Here is a 19,219-nt window from a genome sequence, read left to right on the forward strand (position 1 = left end):
CCTTCACTGACTAAGCTAATAAACATGAGTTCCTATACACAGCATATATGAAGACATTTCTTCTCCCTGCACAATTTCCAAAGTTTCTACATTTGCCTTCCACACTGCCAACTCAGCTCCCAGTGACAGTAACTTTTTCCTCTATTTTTTTTTTCTTCATTTCTTGTTTCACAGCCTCTCCTGAACAGAACACAGCAGAAACCCAGAACACAAGCAAAGCTTACAAAGTCACAAAGAGAAGTTCAAAACGAAACGGCTCATCCATCAGTTCCCTGCTGTAACCAAATAATGAGAGGAATGTCAAACCACAGTCTTTTTCCAAAAAAACATCCTTGGAAAACTACATCTGCCTATAGTTACAAGAATTTCATCATGCCCTTCCAAGGGCAGCTCTTGGCAGGGGGAAGGGAGCCACAAGCCACAGTCCTAGGCCCTTATCTCCACAGGGGCAGCAGGACAGGGACAGCTCAGCACACCTATGACACCCTCGAGCAGTGCCAGACAGAGGAACTGCTTTTGTAACTGGTTTCTCCCTACAACCACAGTATCCCTCTCCCATGAACCTTCTGGCCTCACCAAGGATGGCATAAATAAAGGGAAAAAAGCATGAAGGCATCTTCTGTTTGCTCAGGAGGAGGGTCACATCGCACCAACAGCTGCTACCCTGCGTGCACCCTGGCACACATCCTTCCCCGGGCAGGCACCAACTGTGCACCACTGTGTACACATATAAATAAAACACACACCTCTTTCTGTTTGTTTAGGAGTCTGAGGGAATATTAAAATAGGTGACTCCTCGGTGTCCACCCTTCCTTCCAAGAATATTGAAACCCTGAAACCGATGTTCTTCACCCTTGGGGCGTGGCGTTGTCATTTCTAGTATAGCACTTTCAACAGAGAAGCCAGAAATGAGCATCACATCTGAGCTAGCCTGTGGATGGGAGTTTGGAAACGCTGAAGGTCTGTCGGTAGTTTGAGGTAGTCCTGCGAGGAGCAGGGAATTAGACTCAACGATACCTATGGGTCCCTTCCAACTCAAGATAGCCTGCGATTCTACAAGTACCAGAAGTGGCCGCCGCAGTGGGACACTCACGCATTGAAATACTGGGTTATACTAGTGCACTTGAAAATAGTGTGCCCCATTTCTCCTCCCACTCATCCTGGAATCACGTAATTCCAGGGAGTTCAGTGGGAGCTTGCCCAAAGCAAAGGGAAAACAGATCCAGGGATGTGCCCTTGCAAAGCAAGCAAAGCTTCTCCTGGCTTTTTTCCCTAGGGCAAACGCATTTTTTCAAACAAGGGATTTGATACATGCATCGCACCAAGATGGTGTCCAGGAGAAGTACATAAAACCATTTAAATGAGACCAATTACGAAGACTGTAAAGATTCTGGGATTTAGATTTTATAACAAGGTCTCTAAACTTTCTAGCGTGCAAAGTTCCATCTCAAGGTCTAGGACAAGCTACAATACAGCTTTATACTCCTTATAAACTAATTCAGTCTGTCGATAGTCACCAATCCACAATGCAGGTGTCTCACTGATGCTGTTGGAAATCTAATTTCCAGAAGGAACATGGGCTCCTTTCTACCTATATTCTGCAACAATAATGAGTATATTTGAGTCTGCTTGAGTTTTTTTTTAAATCATATTCCACTGTCAAATTAAAAAGGTAGTTGAAGCCAGGTAGCTAATTTACTTTGAAGATTTTAAGACTTCTTTGTAACACTCTATCTACAAAGAATATTTCTTTTACAGTTTACACCGTGCCAACAATGTTCTGGAGTCTAAAAGTGTCTTTGTTTAAAGCCACCATGAGTGAAGATAACTCAACCCTCCTTTAAGTGCATTAGAGGCTTTTGCTGAAGGGTGCCAGGAAACTCACAGGAGGGTCTCACAGGTTGCAGCGTCCTCCTGGGCAGATCAATTGTTCACACATACAATCACAAGGAAAATAATTTTCTACCTCCCATCCTTGATTTCATCTCTTTCTAAACGACTATCCCCAAATTTACACTCAGTCTTTCAACACAAATCCAAATCCAAACTCAAGAGCGGTAATTTATTTCAAAATTACAAATAAAAAATTCCTTTTACAAGGAAAATTACTAGTATACTGAAGAAAAACAAGTTTCAAATAACTATTAGCATTTGGTAAATATTATCCTACTCCATTTTCTTTCTCTCTAGAGTATCAGGGAAGATACAGCACAAAGTGATGTCAAGAAATAATGAAGTCATGTTTGGAAATAGTGAGTTATTTCAGGTAAGCCTTTGTGTTGCCAAACTAGAATGTAGCAGCACTTAAGACTGTCACTTTTTATAATGTTTGCCTATAAACTTTTTCCAGTGTGGGTTTGAAATGGTGCCCAAAAGCAAACAGAGAACAGGTGGGATTCTGAGGCAGGAGTCCGCCCAACAGCCTCACTGCAAAAATCAACCGGCTTCAACTGTTAAAAAATTCCCAGCAGCACATAAACAACCTACGCTGCAAAGTTAACTCTCTCTCCAGGACACTGCACAAGGATTTTTACATCGCTCTGAAACTTAGGGACAAATTTTGAACTCATGTGCACGCTGTACCATCAAATCAATGGTTCCCCTGAGGCTGACATCAGGAGTCTTTCCTCACTTCCACATCTTTTCAGCGTGCTAGAGAAATAAGGCTGCAAGTTTGCTCAGCCTTCACTTGTACCCACCCACCAGTGTTTGCAGCAGCATCCTCCTGAATTTTCCCTTAGTGAAAACAGGTAGATGGCAGAAGGAGGAGATAGCCCTGCAGTGCCCCCAGCACCAAGCAAGGCTTGATGACCTGGTATCACCATGCTCCTCCAGCCCTCTCCCAATCTCTGCCTTGAAACTGTGTCCTTCAGCCATCACCATAAACCTGTAAACCAGCCCTGTGCTGGGCAAGCTCTGCCTGGCCACGGGACAGCAGCACAGGATTCCCTTCTACGCAAATTCTGTAACTGTGGCATTAGCTCCTACTGCAAAGGGGCATCACCCGATGCAAATAATAACTGTCCATCACCCCCTAAAAAGGCTCGAGCAAAATTTCAGGTGGCGTTCTTAAGCACTGGGGACAAGCGAGGACACGTTGTTGCTGCTATTGTCTGCTTCCAGCTACATCCTTATTTGTAATAGTGGTGCACACAATGTATTTAAACTTTATAGGTGGAGCTATTGAACAATACCACCATGGAAAACCAAACTGCTGTTAAATAAACAGACGTGAACTTTTTCTCTGCCCGCTTGCAGTCTCGCAGCATGGTTTATGCCAGCCAGCCAAATGGAGTAAATACTGTTTGTATAAAAATCATGACCACAATAGAGGACTGGGGACATTCTGAGTGTGTTATTTCAGATTATTGTGAGATACGCAATTACATTCCAAATCATGCTTTTATCCAAGATTCGGTCACCGAAATAAGACATTTATACTTCCTTAGGTTTTAAATTATTATTTGCCTTCATTTATTAAAATGTTAACAAAGAGCTGCTTATCTTAAGGCTCAAGGCATTTAGTTACTTAGTTACAGAGCCAAATAATTAAACAATCAGCTAATAGCTAACCCCAGGAAAGATTCTCACACAACTCTCCATAACACAAAAGACTCAGACCCCATCAAGCCACTTTCTCTTCAAAAGGCTTTAGTAAATAACTAAACACTCACCATAGCATGCCCAGAAGGGTCAACAGACCTGACCTGTCAAGAATCCAAGAGGTTCATTGCAACACTGAATGTCCCCACAGGGAACACCAGGCTGCCACCCACTACCACTCCTCCTGCTTCTCCTACCCCTTCTCCTGTTTTTCCTGTCATTGAAGATCCAGCAAGACCACACTGGATGAGCAACATAGAATGGGGATGTCAAACTATGCCTGAAGCAGAATAGCCATGGGCCCCAGGACTTTGTGAGTCAAACCCAAGCCTTTCCACCTGCTCCAGGACGAGCGAGCCAGCCTCTGCAGGGTCAGGGAGCCCCAGTATCATCAGTCAGGTCTGCAACCTCCCTCCCACCTCCCAGGGACAAGCTGATGGGCTTCTCCCTCAATTTAAGTTGGTAAGCTAATATTAAGAGTAGCTCCACGTCCTCTTCTGGTGATGGATGATAAACTCAGCCTACAAAAGAAACAGCCGCTGGTTTAAACATGCGAGGAATCATTCCTAACCATGGTGACTATCTCCTGTTAGCTAACAGCAAATCAAAGCCACAAAGGCTAAGCACATCTCCTCATACAAAAGGGGATAAAATGTGTGTTTGCAATTCATCCATTTGCTTCTCCAAGATCACTGGATTCCCTGTCTTACTTGTACTGAGTTTCCATCAGCCAGCTGCCAGCTATGCCCAGCTTTGCCACCACCAGGCATAACCAGGAAGTCTGTTCTGATAAAATCCTTTCCTTTCCACATTACTACAGTTCCTTCTATAATTTTAAAACACTAAAAAAAAATTTTAAAACCCCACCTTGTCACTGAACAACACTCTGAAGAGCAGGAATAATTTCCCCCCCCCTCTCTCTAACGTATATAAACATCAATTATTCAAATCTGACGAAAATGATCTAGGCCTTGTAGAAAAAAATTCATCAAACACAAAGCATCAAAGAGGTATCTGTGATAGTTAAAAAGATAAATATGTGGCAGATTCTAAGTCTTCACTTGTTCCTTTAAAACAAGTTCACAGGCTGCTCTATTTGAAAGCAGTGGCTTCCACAAAATGTTAGGTGCCAGACTCTCCAAAATAAATTGAGATATTTTTTCCTGGCATCTTCTTTAACCCTGTCATTCTATAAGGACCTAGTCTTCTGGTGGGGGGAGTATAAGAGATGAAATCAGACCAAGAAAAAAAATTATCAGAAGAACAGGAAGAATTCTTTTGCCCTGGAAGTGAACATTTGCAAAACAAAGTGCTGCCACATAATATATGCCTGGTACTCCAGCAAGCGTAGAGCTTCCAGCCACACTGACAGGCTACAGCATGGACCTCCAGCATCATGTCAACTCCTATTGAGTGTTACATATACTAAGATCATTAAAAAAAAAAAGTGAATCTCCTCCAATTGAAGTACTTGCCAATGTCATCATGGGTAAGGGAAAATATTACACTACACTAACTTGTTTTCCTAAGCTTTGAAGACTTCAGAAAAATAATTAATTCCGGTGAGTAGCAAAGCGTTTCACCATTTGCAGGACCCCCCAGCCAAGAAAAAAGCTCTGCATGTGCACCTAAATTTATCCCCACGTGATTACATCTATCTGCCTTGTGTAATGCTCTTTGGCAGAGGAGCAGCTATGGAACTGCAACTCCTTGAGGTACCTACCCCCAAGCAGCATTTAGCCCTGGCTAGACACAAGGTCCTCACCACACCCAGCAGAGAGAGCAGTGGGGGCAAAACTCATGCTATGTCGGTGTGTTGGCTGATGCGGGATGAGGTACAGAACTATTTCAGCATGGCTTTGATGGCTGCAAAGCAGTTGGGTTGACACGTCTCACCCCATGGTTAAAGGAAGACTCCTTCTCAAAAGAAAAAGAAATTCTACTTGTCTAGGCTTCATGCAAAGATTAAAAATTCCTACAACTTGTAGCCTGCTTGCTCCTACCTGTCTTTACAGTTGTGATCATTGAGTTATGGCTGCACAACCACACAACATGCGTCAAAAATGCCAAGTATCACATGCTCATGGGCTTGGCCGTGTGCTTTATGCTTTTGGAAGCCAAGCCAGGGAAGGCTCGGAGCATGCCAAGTTCAAAGTAAACAGCAGAGAGACCAGCAAGGCCACCTCCTGCTGCTGGGAACTGCCCTGCAATTTCTTCCTGTTTGTCCCCATTCTTCACGGTCTGCTCCTTACAGGATGAAGACTTCTTTATACAACAGTCACTGTAGGATTTATCTCCAGATATAGGACATTGCAAGAAACAGCAAAGCATCAGTTTGTCTTCTGCACAAAGACTTGGTAACCAGGGAGGGAGAAAACACACCCAAACCTCAAGCAGCCACACCAAACCCCCTAAAACTGTTGTGCTAACTTTTATCATTTCATCAGTATGATGAGAAACTACAGGCTGTCTTCAGGATTTGAACCTTTGGTTCCAGGCACCAAATTTTTACCATTTCTGTTCAAGCCATACGCTCCATCAGCTGCCTAAAGTAAGAGAGTCTCTGTGCTAAGTGTACTGGGGACTACAATAGAAACCTAATACACATGTAACACAATCTCAAAAATAATTAACTACTCTTCAAACTCATTACAGAAGAGTCTTCTCATGTAATCTATTACACAATACAAAAGGGAAATGTATCACCTTTTGCCAGAACCTCAAATGAAAAGCTGGGAAAAAAAAAAAAAAAAAAAATTAACCTCCTCTCTAAAAAGCAGAATCCAAGACTAGGATCATTTTCTCATTGTTTCTACTTTCAGCAACAGCAGAACATCAACTCTTTTTGATTGTATTCTGCACATAACCAAGTGGCAGAGCAATTTAAACAACTCCCACTGTCCAACTCAGCATTAAATTCTGCTTGGAAAAAGCTCCATACAAGATATACAGCCTTGGGAAGAGGTATGAGCACGTATGTTTAGTCACAAAGGGTTTTTCTTCGGTTTAATATTTTCTTGTAACTATTCCAATCTGTAGCTTTTTTCACATTCTTTATTTGCATTTCAAGAGCAACATAAAAACATAACAGAATATAGCATAAATCCAAACATAAAAACACAACCTTTTTCTTCCAGGTTTGCCGAAGGCAGTGCTCGGGACTATTACTACTCAACATGCAAAGAAATAAATTACAACTGTGAGGTTAAAAATTGCACAATTTCATGTTTGATTGTTAGTTCTGGATGCAGAGAACATCTATTCAGATTCCCTATAAGCAAGTCAGCAGTTGTTTCTTTTGTACACGGTCCCATTTTTACTTGACTATACAAATCCTCTTAATTTTAGCAGCTAGTCTGGAAGTCTCGCCTTGCCTGTTCCCCTGAAATTCATCTTCCCCCACTTCCTAAAGTGGGATTTGAAAAAAGTCACTGGAAACAATATCCCTAAGACATCCCCTCATCACTTTTGTAAGTCCAACCCACCATGCGTATAAACCATAGGATATTCTCCCAAACACATCAAGGCATACCAGGCTCCCTTTTAAACAAGAACAATGTCCAGTCAAAAGACATTAGAGCTAATTTAATCCCAGTTCCACACAGAGAAGAGCCACCAGGTACCTGAGGGACAAAGAAGGAGCAGCAGCCCTGAAGTTAAAAGGTAGGCTGGCTAGCTGCACTTCCAGGTGGCCCACAACCATTTACATGACAAGGGTTATTTTTAACTTGCAGACACCTCCAGTCACTCCTTACTGTAACAGTGGCTCCTGGGCGCTTTGCCATACTAATGGAAGATGGTTCAAATGCTTCTAAACTATTAGTAGAAGGGCTGTTACTGAATAGCGGTGTGCTGCAGACTTATTACAGAGTCTTAACCCTGTACGTCTGAAATACCTGTGGCTACCCTGGAGAGAAACAGCATCCAATAAATCTGGGTACTTCAACAATGTCATATCTAAACAGGATTATTTTTCATTATTAGACTGTGTTTCATAGTATCAAGCTCTATACCACTCAAAATTTAAACCAGGGTTTTAAAATCATTTTTAAGAACAGCTGGGTGGCATTCAGAATTACAAGTCGCATTGCTTTCCTGGAAACAAATTAAACATTGCAACACCGGGACACTGAGCAGGGCACTTCACAAACTTGCAAAGCGAGTCTCACGAAAGCACACGCTCCCTCGATGCCCCAGAGCCGGTCCTGCCAGCAGCTCACCTGTACCCCTGCACACCCACATAGGTCATCCTAAAGGGTATTATCAACCTTACGTAGTTTTTTGACACCACAACTTTTTATTGCATTTAAAAACAAAGGTGCAGCATGGTGCTCTGATCAAGTTCTGTCCCATCCAATCACGACTTAGCCTCCCACAGACTTGTCCTGGTCAGTGAGGACTAGGGCATGTCCAGTCACAGCATCCAACTCCAAACCCCACTCAGAAACAGCCACAAGTCCCCTGGCAGAAAGCCTGAGGTGATAACTACCATGCCACAAAACTCCTTTCAAAACAGAAATCCATGAAAAGCTTCAAAATAGAAATTCATGAAAAGCTAAGAGAGAAAGAAAAAAAAAAAAAAGGTAATTAAAATACCATCAAAATAAGATTTCACCTCCCCAACCAGCTTTCCAATCCTCCTGTTTCTCCCTTCCACTCCCCCAGCACATTGCTCTTCCCAGTAAACCCTCACAACTGCAAGCTGTTTCTCCTTGGTACAAAGGAGTTTTCCCCTTGTCTCAGTTCTGGTGGCTTTGCTACCGTAAGGCGCTTTGCAAGGCTGCTCGACATCGGTTAATGTCCCAAACTGATGAGCCAGTTCTTTTGCGGGGGAGGAAAAGCAATAATTACACACAACTTGCAACAGCATGTGAGGAAGGGAATGAAAGTAGGTCAGATCTCACAACTCCTCAGCTTCGCTGAGGTTCACCAAGTGCTTTCACTTACAGTCAATCTTAAAAATACAATTAAAATAATAATAGCATGGCAAGTGAAGGAAGTGGAACAGCAGAATTCAGCTAGCATTTTAGTTTGCCTTTCTGTTCCTCCCTTCGATACGGATAATGCCATTTGTGCGGTGACAAGCAGCAAAAGGATCCGAACCAGCAGAAAGCGATGCCCATGAGACACATCTCTATGCCAGGTGCTGACTACTCTGATACTTAGAAGTAGGTCCAGGAAAAACAAATCCCTAAAAATAAAAGGGGAATTCTTTTTCCAAGAAGAAAAAAAAAAACAAAAAAAACCAACAGCAGTAATAATTAAGAGATGGGAAAGGATAACCTGGAGATGTACATAATTGTTATATGAATTATAAGCTCTTACAGAATATCTCATTTTGCAACTGTCCTCGCTGAGAGGTGCAGTCCCCGAGCAGTAAATGCCAGCACAGTTTCGCTGACTCTCTCTCGACTCCGATTGAAACCCAAAAGGCCAAACTTCCAGAACTGCTCGGCACTCCCAGCGCACGTTTCGTAATTATAACAGGAGCTGTTGGCTGCTGCACTCTTGCAAATCTGGTCTTTATTTAAGATCTGCCTGCATTCAAAGTTGCTCCAACTTCTTCTCTTTCAATCAGTTTAAAAGCCAGTTTAGTCCCCAATACTACAGGATGGCATCTCTGGTTCTAGGGGCATGCTGTGCCAAATCCCCACTCCAAAAAAATGCTACCGACACACAGCGTGATGTGCTGAACCTCAAGTTGAAGGGCTAAATTTCAGATCGGTTCCCAAATTGCTGTAAGGATAATTTTACCCTGGCAGGCTCCATGCTAAATCAAGTACTGTCTAGTTTCCCACAGCCAGCACAAACACAAACCAGTCCATCCTGACCAACTCTGCAGAAGATGCTCCCACATGACCCGCTGCACTGGAGTAGCACGGCGTGTCCAGCCTGCGACCAGGGAACCAAACCCTCCAGGCACACTGGTGCAAAACTCTAGACTGAATCATTTCAGGCATGTTTGGGGTCCCTGCTGTCTTTCCAGCATAAATTTTGCGCTTGTTTAACACCACTGAAATAAATTTTCACTTCTAGTTAAACCAGGTGTGCTATTACAAATAGACAAGATGTAACTTGCCTAAGTGGGTGATGGTTCTTTTAAAAACACAGGTTTATATTGCTAAGGAGTGCTGCTTGGAAGAAAGTCTCCACTTTCACTCTAAGGCTTCAACTTTGAGGACTCAAAAATGTTCAACACTTAAAAAAACCCGATCCCTCTAGTAAGGATTTTTTCTCTATTATCGATAGAAAAAGGGACAGTTAAGTATTTTTCTCACGCTCCCCTCTGCTCTTAAACTAAACATTCTAAGAAAATGTTAATCTTTGAGTGTATTTGAATAAAGGCAAATAATCATTTCCACCGAAGCAGGCAAGCTGGAGATAGAATAGCTCTTAATGGGTGTATTTCTATGATTAGTATTAAAACATCACAATAGCCCAGCATCTCACACGTGCACAACCTTGCAGAACTGGAGTGGTCAGCATTTTCATTGTAAATTCTGTTTTCAAAGGTTTGTAACTCGCTTGTAAAAAAAGTTACTATAACCTGAAAATTTTGCAAGTTCTCTGCCAAGGAAGAGCTATTTTAAAACTTAAAAAAAAAAAACAAAACAATGCAACTGTTAAAGTCAATCGTTGGTTTGGGGTTTTATCTATACAGGTGGTTTTTTAAAATAAATAAATAAATAACCCAACTCAGCATCTCTGAAAATATTCTGGCTTTAAAAAAAAATAACTGAAGGAATTAAATCCCTAGAAGTTAGTATGCCCCCCCCCCTTCAAAAACCTGCAATTGTATGGCAGATAAGCCTGAAACATGCAATTATTTGTGCTACTTTGCAAAATAGCTGCCACGCTGCCACACTACCAAGTCCCAGTGTCTCTTCAACACCAACTGTAAACACCAACCCTACCCATGCCCAATTAGTTTGCAGCTCAGGACTATGCCCCTGGCTAAAGGACTGGGGATTTTAAACACAGAATGGACACGTTAAAACCGACTTGATCTGGCTGCTTGTACAATTCCCCTGAATCTCAGCTAGCCCTTCTTGTACTGAGCCAAATAACTTACTGAAGCAGATCCCTGAAAGGGCATCCAACCCTCACCCGAAGCTGTGGGGATGTCACATTCCTCCATAATAGGCTGTGATAACTTCCCTTCCTTAAAAAAAACAAAACCCACTCCTATTTAACTAATCAATTTGAATTGTTATCAATTTGAATTGTTAATCCCAACGAAGATATCAAAGCTACTATTCTTGTAATTAAAAAAAAAGACAAAAAAGTAGTAACAAAGGAACTCTGGATGAACTTTTTGCTTTACTTTTCCTACCAAATTGGACAGAGCATCCTGGTGTTCCGTCACTGCCCCAGGAAAATGACCACCATGAGGGTCCCATCAGCCCTCCATCCTCACAGCAGGGTGGCACCAGCATGGCGAGGGACCATGGGACACCCCAGGATGGGGAGCACAGTGCTCCCCGTGGGACAGGGGACATCCCACCACTGCAGCAGCCCTCCTCCACAGGCTACAGCCCAGCCCACAAACTGGAAGCACCTCACAAGACTCCCATCCTGATCCAGGCAGGTCATGGTAGCCAAAGAGGGATCTCCAAGTGAACTGTGCCAACCACTGTGACCACAGGTGACACTAACCTGTAAAGCACTGCCAACATTTTTACAAAAATGAAGATACACTGCTCATCTTATGCAACATTTGTACAAAACGGAAGGTATTGCTCTGGGTACTGCACTGAATGTGTTTATATTCTTCTATTGTTTAGTGCCAGTAAATATCTGTGACTGAGTTAAAATCCAAATGACAACTCATTACTCGCTTCAGAGCCCACCATAAGCACACATCACCAATTAAAGAAGGTCTCTCTCCTTCACTGTTGCTCCTAGAAACCTCCCAAATGCACATTTAAGGCCATTTTGAACCACTGTGTTTTTCACAGGACACGGAATTAGGCTATCCCTTGTGGAAAGCTTAAATTAGTCCTTTGAAATTTGACCTAAATTAAAAGAACTGAAACACGCTGTCACTGCACCAGGCGAGGGCTTTAAGTGGGTGCTCCAAGGACAGTGTCAAGGCGTTGCATGTGGGGAAGAGACTAAATTAGCTACCCAGCAGAAGGATAACACACAGCTTGGGCAAGGGGAGGTCAAGGGAGAGCTTGCTATTTATCAAATATATGTCTAAACTAATTATTCAATTCACAAAGTAACCCTTCAACCTCTGTGTGCGGTCAGAGCCCTTTTGAAACGTTGGCTATCATCAAAGGCCGTCACAGCCTGGGTACACAGAAAGAGAATGGCTCCTTTGTACACACTGGGGTAGACTTTTTTCCAAATATTTTCAAGAGAAAGCCTTCATACTTCCTAGGATAAAAAAAAAAAACATATGTAAACACTTGATGCAAGATATAATTCGACAGTTGACAGTCCCTAAACTAACTCCTACAGGTCGTGTTTCTGCTCACACTAAGAGCCTCAGATTTTAACATCACTGCTTCAGGAAGAAAGCACCACAACCACTAACAACCACACTCAGGATCCAGCCCTTAACCTGCACCCATGAAATCAGTATTGACCTTATCGTTTACAACGGCTCAAGATACCATTTTCGGTGTAAATACTTTCATATGTACCAGGGTAATATCTAATGGTCCCAGATGAGATTCGGAACTCAACAAGTCCAGTATTTTATGAAAGCACCCAAGAGAAGCGTGCTACCAAAGTGATTGCAGATAACCAAAAGTCAAGTACCTCAATGCGTGACAATGCCTTGCACGTATCCTGCACATATCCACGCAGCTGATTACTCTATACAATACATACTTAAATGGTTGCAAACGTCCCTAAAGTTATGTTTAGCTAAGAGACAAGAGCATATAATGAAAAGCCACAACCTCAATTTCTGTTAACATTGCATACAGCTTTGTGAATATTCTGAGTCACTAAGACAATAAATAGTAACAATAAAAGCACCTAACATCAAAAAAAAAAAAAAAAAAAAAAAAAAAAAAAAGACAAAATTTAGGGCATGCCCATGAAGGAAGACTAAGGAACCGATCAACACATGTCACCAAAGGTCACGGCCCCGTCGACCTTCTCAGCTGGTAAGAAATGTCATCGCTCTAATGACTGCACAGTCAGCAGCCCTACCAAAAATTTACATTATTAGAGCACCTGACCCTCCAAATTAGCTGTGGCCAAAACGGTATTTACTAAATTAAATAAGAAGTCTGCTTTTGTCTTTGAAGAGATTTTTTTGAAGGGGTTTTTGTTTTGTTTTCAGCTTGGAGAGCTTGTGGGTGGCAGTGATGGAACCCAGGGAAGGTGACTGTGTAAAAACATACTTTTTTTTTTTTTTTTTATTTTTAAAAAAAAGGGGTTTAACGAAGTACATAAAGGAGGTTTTATTTCCCAAATCTCAGATATAAATCCCACACAATTCCCTCTATTCTGTAGCATAAAAGCTCTTATTACACCATTAACTAGGAAGCAGGGTTGGGGTTTTTTTTGTTTTTTCCTCATTTCTGGTAATAATTTGGTTTCTCACATCCAAAATTGCTTCATGTCAGTAACATTCCTGCCTAGGGAAGAAGTTTTAAATCCTTTTTAACAATTTACTCTTTGATAAAACCCAGATTCCACCCCCTGGATATTCACTGTGGAAGAAACATTTTTAAACTGTGCTTTTTAAGATAATAAAAGCTATTCTTCCCCCAAGAAGCTGAAAAATTATCAGGCATCATTCAAAGCACATTACTCTTCTCCCTGTAAAATTTTCCACCAATCATGCAATCACATTCTTTCCGATTTCACCCTAAAACTAGGGGACCTCATTACAAACAGCTAATCTGAAACCAGAATTATTCATGATTTTGTCATTCCTCTGAAAAGCCAAAAAGGCACCAGATGTGCAATTAACAAATCATACAGTAAGTGGTGATGAGAGTTGGAGGGGTTTTTAATTCTTGAGTTACCTTCAAAAGGGGAAAAAAAAAAAAGTCTTTGCTATCAACAATCTCTATGGCTGACAGATGACAATACTGTTATACTTGGTTAATTTTTATTCAGAAATGCTTGCTAGGGAAGAGGGCTCATCATCTCTTAAATAGTTCATCCCCTGCCATCAATAAAAATGTACTTGGAACGGATTCTAAAAATGTGTTAGCTGGTGACGTCTATTTTTAGAGGCAGTGGATAGAAACAAATAAGTTTTGCATGAAAATGTATTAAATAAAAACAAAGCTGTATCCGTGGACATGAGGAGTAGAACGTGTAAAGGTCAAATTCTCTCCAGCAACCTCGCCAGATCAGAAATGCTGTATGGACTGTTACATCGGTTTGATAGTTATTAGAAATGTAATCACTCCTCCACAGGACAGGTAAAACCTCATGAAGGAAGCCTTGCTTTCCCCCTCAGGTGCTCAGAGGGCAGGAAAGATCCCACAGAAAACAGTAAAATCAGTCTTACATCCAATCAACTCGCAGTAATAAAAAAGCATCCCCTCATTAGCTCTTTAGGGAAGAAAACCACTTTGCAAAGCTTGAGGAACAGATATACCTAGAAGAGCCTACCAACAGGTGCAGGCTCAAAATAGGTTTTATCAAAAACACCTCTTCCGACGTAAAGGTCTCGGTTAGCCTTTGTTTTCAGGGTAATAAACTCCAGTCCTGGCTATTCAGATCTCAACATTTACGCTTCCAGAACTTGCAATCCAGACACTGTACTGATAGTTCTTGGATATTAACAGTTAGAATAAATTTCCCCATCGCTAAGTACAAACACCAATAAAGCTGCAACACCATTTTTGCAGAGTGCCAGGCAAAATTAAAACATTCACGCCACACAACTGAAAGCCAGCGGGATTTATTTTTTCCCTGAACTTCTCAGGTTAAGACGATCACAAAGACACGCAGCTCTACAGCCATTTCATTCCCTGAGACAACAACATGTAACACGTATGTAAACCCAACAGACTGGTTTCCTTAAAGACCCATTCCTGAAAACTTTCAGGCGTACGCTTTGATAATACAACGTGATGACAGTCCCAAGTGAAATCACTGACACCACTTGCTTGCATAAGATTAAACGCGTGCCTGCATGAACACAGCCCATGTGTGAGCAGAAGTGAAAAAACCCAACTTTTGAGGGCTAATCTGTTACTTGCCAAAGCACATAAAGAGGTTGACTTCTGCGTCAGACGTTCAGGCATTCAGAATGAACTTATTTTGCAGAGTTAAGGATTCTAGAGTGATTTACCTTCAGGTTCCAGTGTGGTGTCTTCAACAACTAAATTAAACGAAGGTCGAGCCAGGGAAAGTCCAGCCATGGTGACCACCACCAGGCAGATAAGGCAACCCAAATCCCAGCTGACCATCTTTTTAGAGTAAATTCCTGGTCCATTTCCATATCTCCATGTGGACTTTAATCCCATCTGAACACCTCTAGAGAAGCATGGAGAGAAAGCAGTGCCTTCGGCCAGGGTAATGCCTCCTCCCTTGGAACGACGGCTGCTGCTGTGGGGAGGAGAAAGATTTAACACTGTCAGCAAAGACATCTTAAAACACAAACCAAAAACCTTCAGAAAGCCCCAAACAGAGCTGAGGTGAGAGGGAGGGGAGGAGGAGGATGGGGAAAATAGTTTTCCAGCTTCAAGAATATGTGAAAAGTGAGTGACTTTTCATTTTCTGTTAGCAGTTTCCATCATCACCTGAGGCATAACCAAGTCCTCCCTGTTTTCACAAAATCACTTCTCAGCACATATTTAGAGAGCTATTTTACTGACAGAAAAATATACAGTTTTTAAAAAATGAGCGGCACACACATGTGCAGGCACATAACCTGTAATGCTACAAAATTACCACAATTATACAAATTATATTCTTGTTATTGTCTGAAGGTTTATGTAAGTTTGTCTTGTTTTTCATTCCTTCACCTAGGCAGTTCTGCAGCCAGCTGAATTCGCAAGAATTCAGTAATTTTCCACAAGAAAAAAATAGTTGAAAAATACCCTTTAGATTTGGATAATCTCTATTTCACCTCAGGACTTCTAGTTCCCCCATGGACATACCTCCTTCTTATTCAGTTCATTGTCCTTTTAAAGCCTGACAGTCCTGTACAGGTGAGAGGCTCCAGTCTTGCAGGGATACTGGTTAGCTACTTTGCATTACAAGCAATTAAAATCTGTATAAAGTATTGCACAGACTGCACTTTCACAGACCTCCCAAGCATCGTTTTCCATTCGTATATGCTAAACTGCATGTACACACATTTCTCCTTTCTCTCTCATTGATGCTTATTGATATTTTTCAAACAGGGAAAAAAAAAAAAAAAGTCTAGATTATACACAGTGAAACTAATTTAAATTATTGGAGTTAACTGGTAATCGAGGCATAGGCTGATGGAAGACAGAAGTGGTACCAAAGTAACCAGGACTCCCTTCAGGGGACCTTGTTGCCACTATACTAAGATGCCAGGTGAGGGTCAGAAGAGCATCCTCACAGGGTGATTTAACAGCTCAACCAGAAAATTAGACCTGATTTTCCGCTTCAAAAATAAAAGATGGCAAACCTCAGTAAATGGATAAAACAAGTAACTGCAACAACTGTTCTACCCTGGCCAATGATTCATCTTAGATGTGATAAAACCCAACTGAAACTTAGCTCGTCTTGAAGGGAAAAGTAACATAAAACCTTTTTTTTCTTTCCTGCCCTCACCCTTAAAAAATAATAAAAGGCAAAGAGTGTAAAGAAAAAGGCAAACTTCTCAAAACTCCCTGTCATTTGGATGTGGTGTGGTACCTCAGCATACACTAGACAGGAACACGGACAAATATTCTCCCTTTATAAAGCCAACTATTAAAAAGTTTATTCAGAGTCTGTTAGCCTTTCGCTGCCTGTTAGGTACAAACCAAATTCACGGTGCTAAGGACAGAAATGCTGCTGAGGTCTCTTCCCTTGGGTACTATACACAGTAACTGCTGGGGTCAGCAGGAACAGATTTTTGATGACATAAATAAGGCACTTGGGGAAAATAATTAATACACGGTATTTCAGGTGAATCCCTGATACTTCAGGGCAAGTTTTTTTCACCTCAGCTGATACCAGTTCAAAGCTCTGTCCCTCCCGTAGGGAGTTAAGCATAGCGCGAGCATCCCAGACCACAAGCTAGCAACTACCATTAAATCTCCAGTGAAAACACCACCAGACCACTGCATAAACATTTGCGAAGAGCTTGCCGAGCACTTCTTTAAATAAGCACAGAGCAGGTGTAGAACTGAAGAGCTCTGTCTCTGGGACCGGTTTGTGTTTGGTGAAGGACTGGAGCAAGCCCTTGGACGCTACCACCCAGGGTCAACTGCCCGACAGCCACAGCTCTGTAGCTCGGTTTATCCAGCTGTATAGTGGGTAGAAACCCTAATTAACAGGCTGGATGTAATGCTGATTTAATTTCCATAAATCATCCTGTAAACTCTCGATTAAAGGCTATGTATACAAATGCAAAATTTAATCATCATTTTGCAAAAAAAAAGAAAACCTACCAGAACGCTAGCACGTATTCCAGACTCTTTAACAACACGAATTCCGCTCGCATTTCAACGGGTTCAGATTTTTAGGCTAGATGAAACACCACTGAAAGCACGTTTGTGGTTCCTACCCTCAGCCCAAACCCTGAAGGGCGGCACAAGGCGACCTGACCACGCGTCTTCTCACCTGAAGCTTTCTGCCGGCTTCTGCACCTCAACATCTGCCAGCGGAACGAAGGGCCTCGTCACCCACAGGGCAGCAGCAAACTCAAACCCGAGGCTTGCGAAGGTGTAGCAAAGCAAAAATCAGAGCTCCGGACCCATCCACGGAGCCAAACCGCTTTTTTTAGCGCCACGACAGCGACCAGGGTTCAAGGATTGCCCCTTCCCAAAAGAAGCAAGAGTCCAACGAAGATGAAACGAAACCGAATTCTTTTCATAGTTGGATGGCCACAGTTGCTGGGGGACGAGTCTCTGGAAAGACCTCCTGCGCTGGATAATTATGTACCTCTATCTCAATGTTTGGAACACAGCCCCAGCATGCTTTTTGGCCTCCACAATTCTGGCTTCCTGACTACAATACCATAATCCCTCCTGGAGTCTCCGACTCAGTGAAAGCCACACGTAGTGTTTATTTTTCCCCTTGAAAGGGAACTCTGTCTCTCTTCTCAGCCTACACTTTGGGGAGGAGTTGTCAGCCTCCAATGATTGATGGCTCTCCTTGCCACTCGCTCATCAAGTCAATTTTCACCTCGTCACATACCTGCCCAAATTTCTTTGCCAAACTGACAAGCATGGGAAAGCAGACTGGTTTGGGAGCCCAACCAAATTCCTCCAAGCTGTACTTCAGTTTAAACACACTCACACACACAAACAAGTAGTACTTGTTCAGCAGTGGCATTAATTAAATTCAATGCTCAGTGTTCTTTTTAATCTACTTCCATTGTTGTTTATAAGATGTTTATCACTCCCCAGGGAGAGTACAATTTGTAGAGTATGTTAACCAAATCAATACATTGCTCATTGTAGAGCTCTTGCGCATCTTTCTCTATTAGGCAGGGAACAGCAGAATCTGAATGAAATACGGATCTTCCCTCCACAAAAAACATCTCAAGCGCCCTAAAAGCCCAGCAGCTTCATCAGAAAAAAAAACAGGTACGCAAAGCTTTAAAGCCAACAGCTTTGTATACACACACACAAATACATACGCGTCTATAAATATATATATACACACATATATATCTAACAAGGCTCTTCATCACAGCTCAATCTCCAAGCAAATCTGAGCATCACAGCTATTAAACATTAATTCTGGAGGACTAATGGGAACCGGCTGGCAGCTTCACTACTTTTTTCATTGTTTGAACTTCTTTCATTTGCTTTCCAGGACTATCCTGCTTTTCTCAAGTCTTTTGCCACTAAGAGATCAGGGGGAGAAAAAAAAAAAATCTGCATTTTAATTGACATTCCAGAGAGAGAGAGAGAAGTCCAGAGGCTGCTGATTGCTGTCTATTCAGCCCAAACAGGCTTTTCAGATGAAAATGAGTAAAGGCTAGTAGAAGATTTACAGGGATTTGGTACAAAGGAGACAATGAAGTTTTAAATGTTGATAGCGTTTCACACCAAACGCATAATGGGTCGCTGTTTGAGCGGGCCGTTTTGCATTTAAATATATATTTCACCGAGGATTTCTTTCCCCCCTTACCTCAGGCGGGGGCAGTTTCGGACCGCCAGCCCCTCTCCCCCGGGCACGGCGGCGGAGCAGCACCTCCCGCTTCACCCGTCGGGGCGCTCCCGGTGTCCCCCGGGCAGCGACACCGAACCGGGGGGGGGCTGCTCCCCCAAGCACCCCGTTTCTCATCCCCCGCTGTCACCGCTGGAAACCGTGCCCCCCAAAATTTCCATGCATCCAATGGCCGGGAAAGGAGAGGGGGGGACCGGCATGGACCCAGCGGGCTGGGCCCATCGAGTGACAGAAAGCCCGCCCCGGGGGTGCCCGCGCCCCGCCGCCGGTGTGCGCCAGGTGCGAGGCCCCGCACCGGCAACCGGAGCCCTGGGGTGGGCACGGGGCAGCG

General features: G+C 42.6%; 1 protein-coding gene across 9 annotated transcripts in view; it reads right to left on the bottom strand.

Annotated features, from left to right (window-relative positions):
- The window catches only part of FGFR2 (fibroblast growth factor receptor 2), an 84,215-nt gene extending 66,469 nt beyond the window's left edge, over positions 1-17,746 (bottom strand). For 3 of the 9 annotated variants that reach the window (XM_026851203.1, XM_026851200.1, XM_026851197.1), the window contains exons 1-2: positions 17,332-17,746; positions 14,879-15,135 (exon numbers count right to left, since the gene is read on the bottom strand). In XM_026851203.1, the coding sequence (XP_026707004.1) occupies positions 14,879-15,053 (175 nt within the window). In that variant the 5' untranslated portion in view covers positions 15,054-15,135; positions 17,332-17,746. The remainder of the gene's footprint in view (positions 1-14,878; positions 15,136-17,331) is intronic. The other 6 variants (XM_026851205.1, XM_026851199.1, XM_026851201.1 and 3 more) reach the window with 4 other exon arrangements.
- Positions 17,747-19,219: the final 1,473 nt, after the last annotated feature.

The sequence above is a fragment of the Athene cunicularia genome, assembly GCF_003259725.1.
Source record: "Athene cunicularia isolate RWA chromosome 6 unlocalized genomic scaffold, athCun1 chr6_part1, whole genome shotgun sequence".
In the NCBI taxonomy this organism is placed as follows: domain Eukaryota; kingdom Metazoa; phylum Chordata; class Aves; order Strigiformes; family Strigidae; genus Athene; species Athene cunicularia.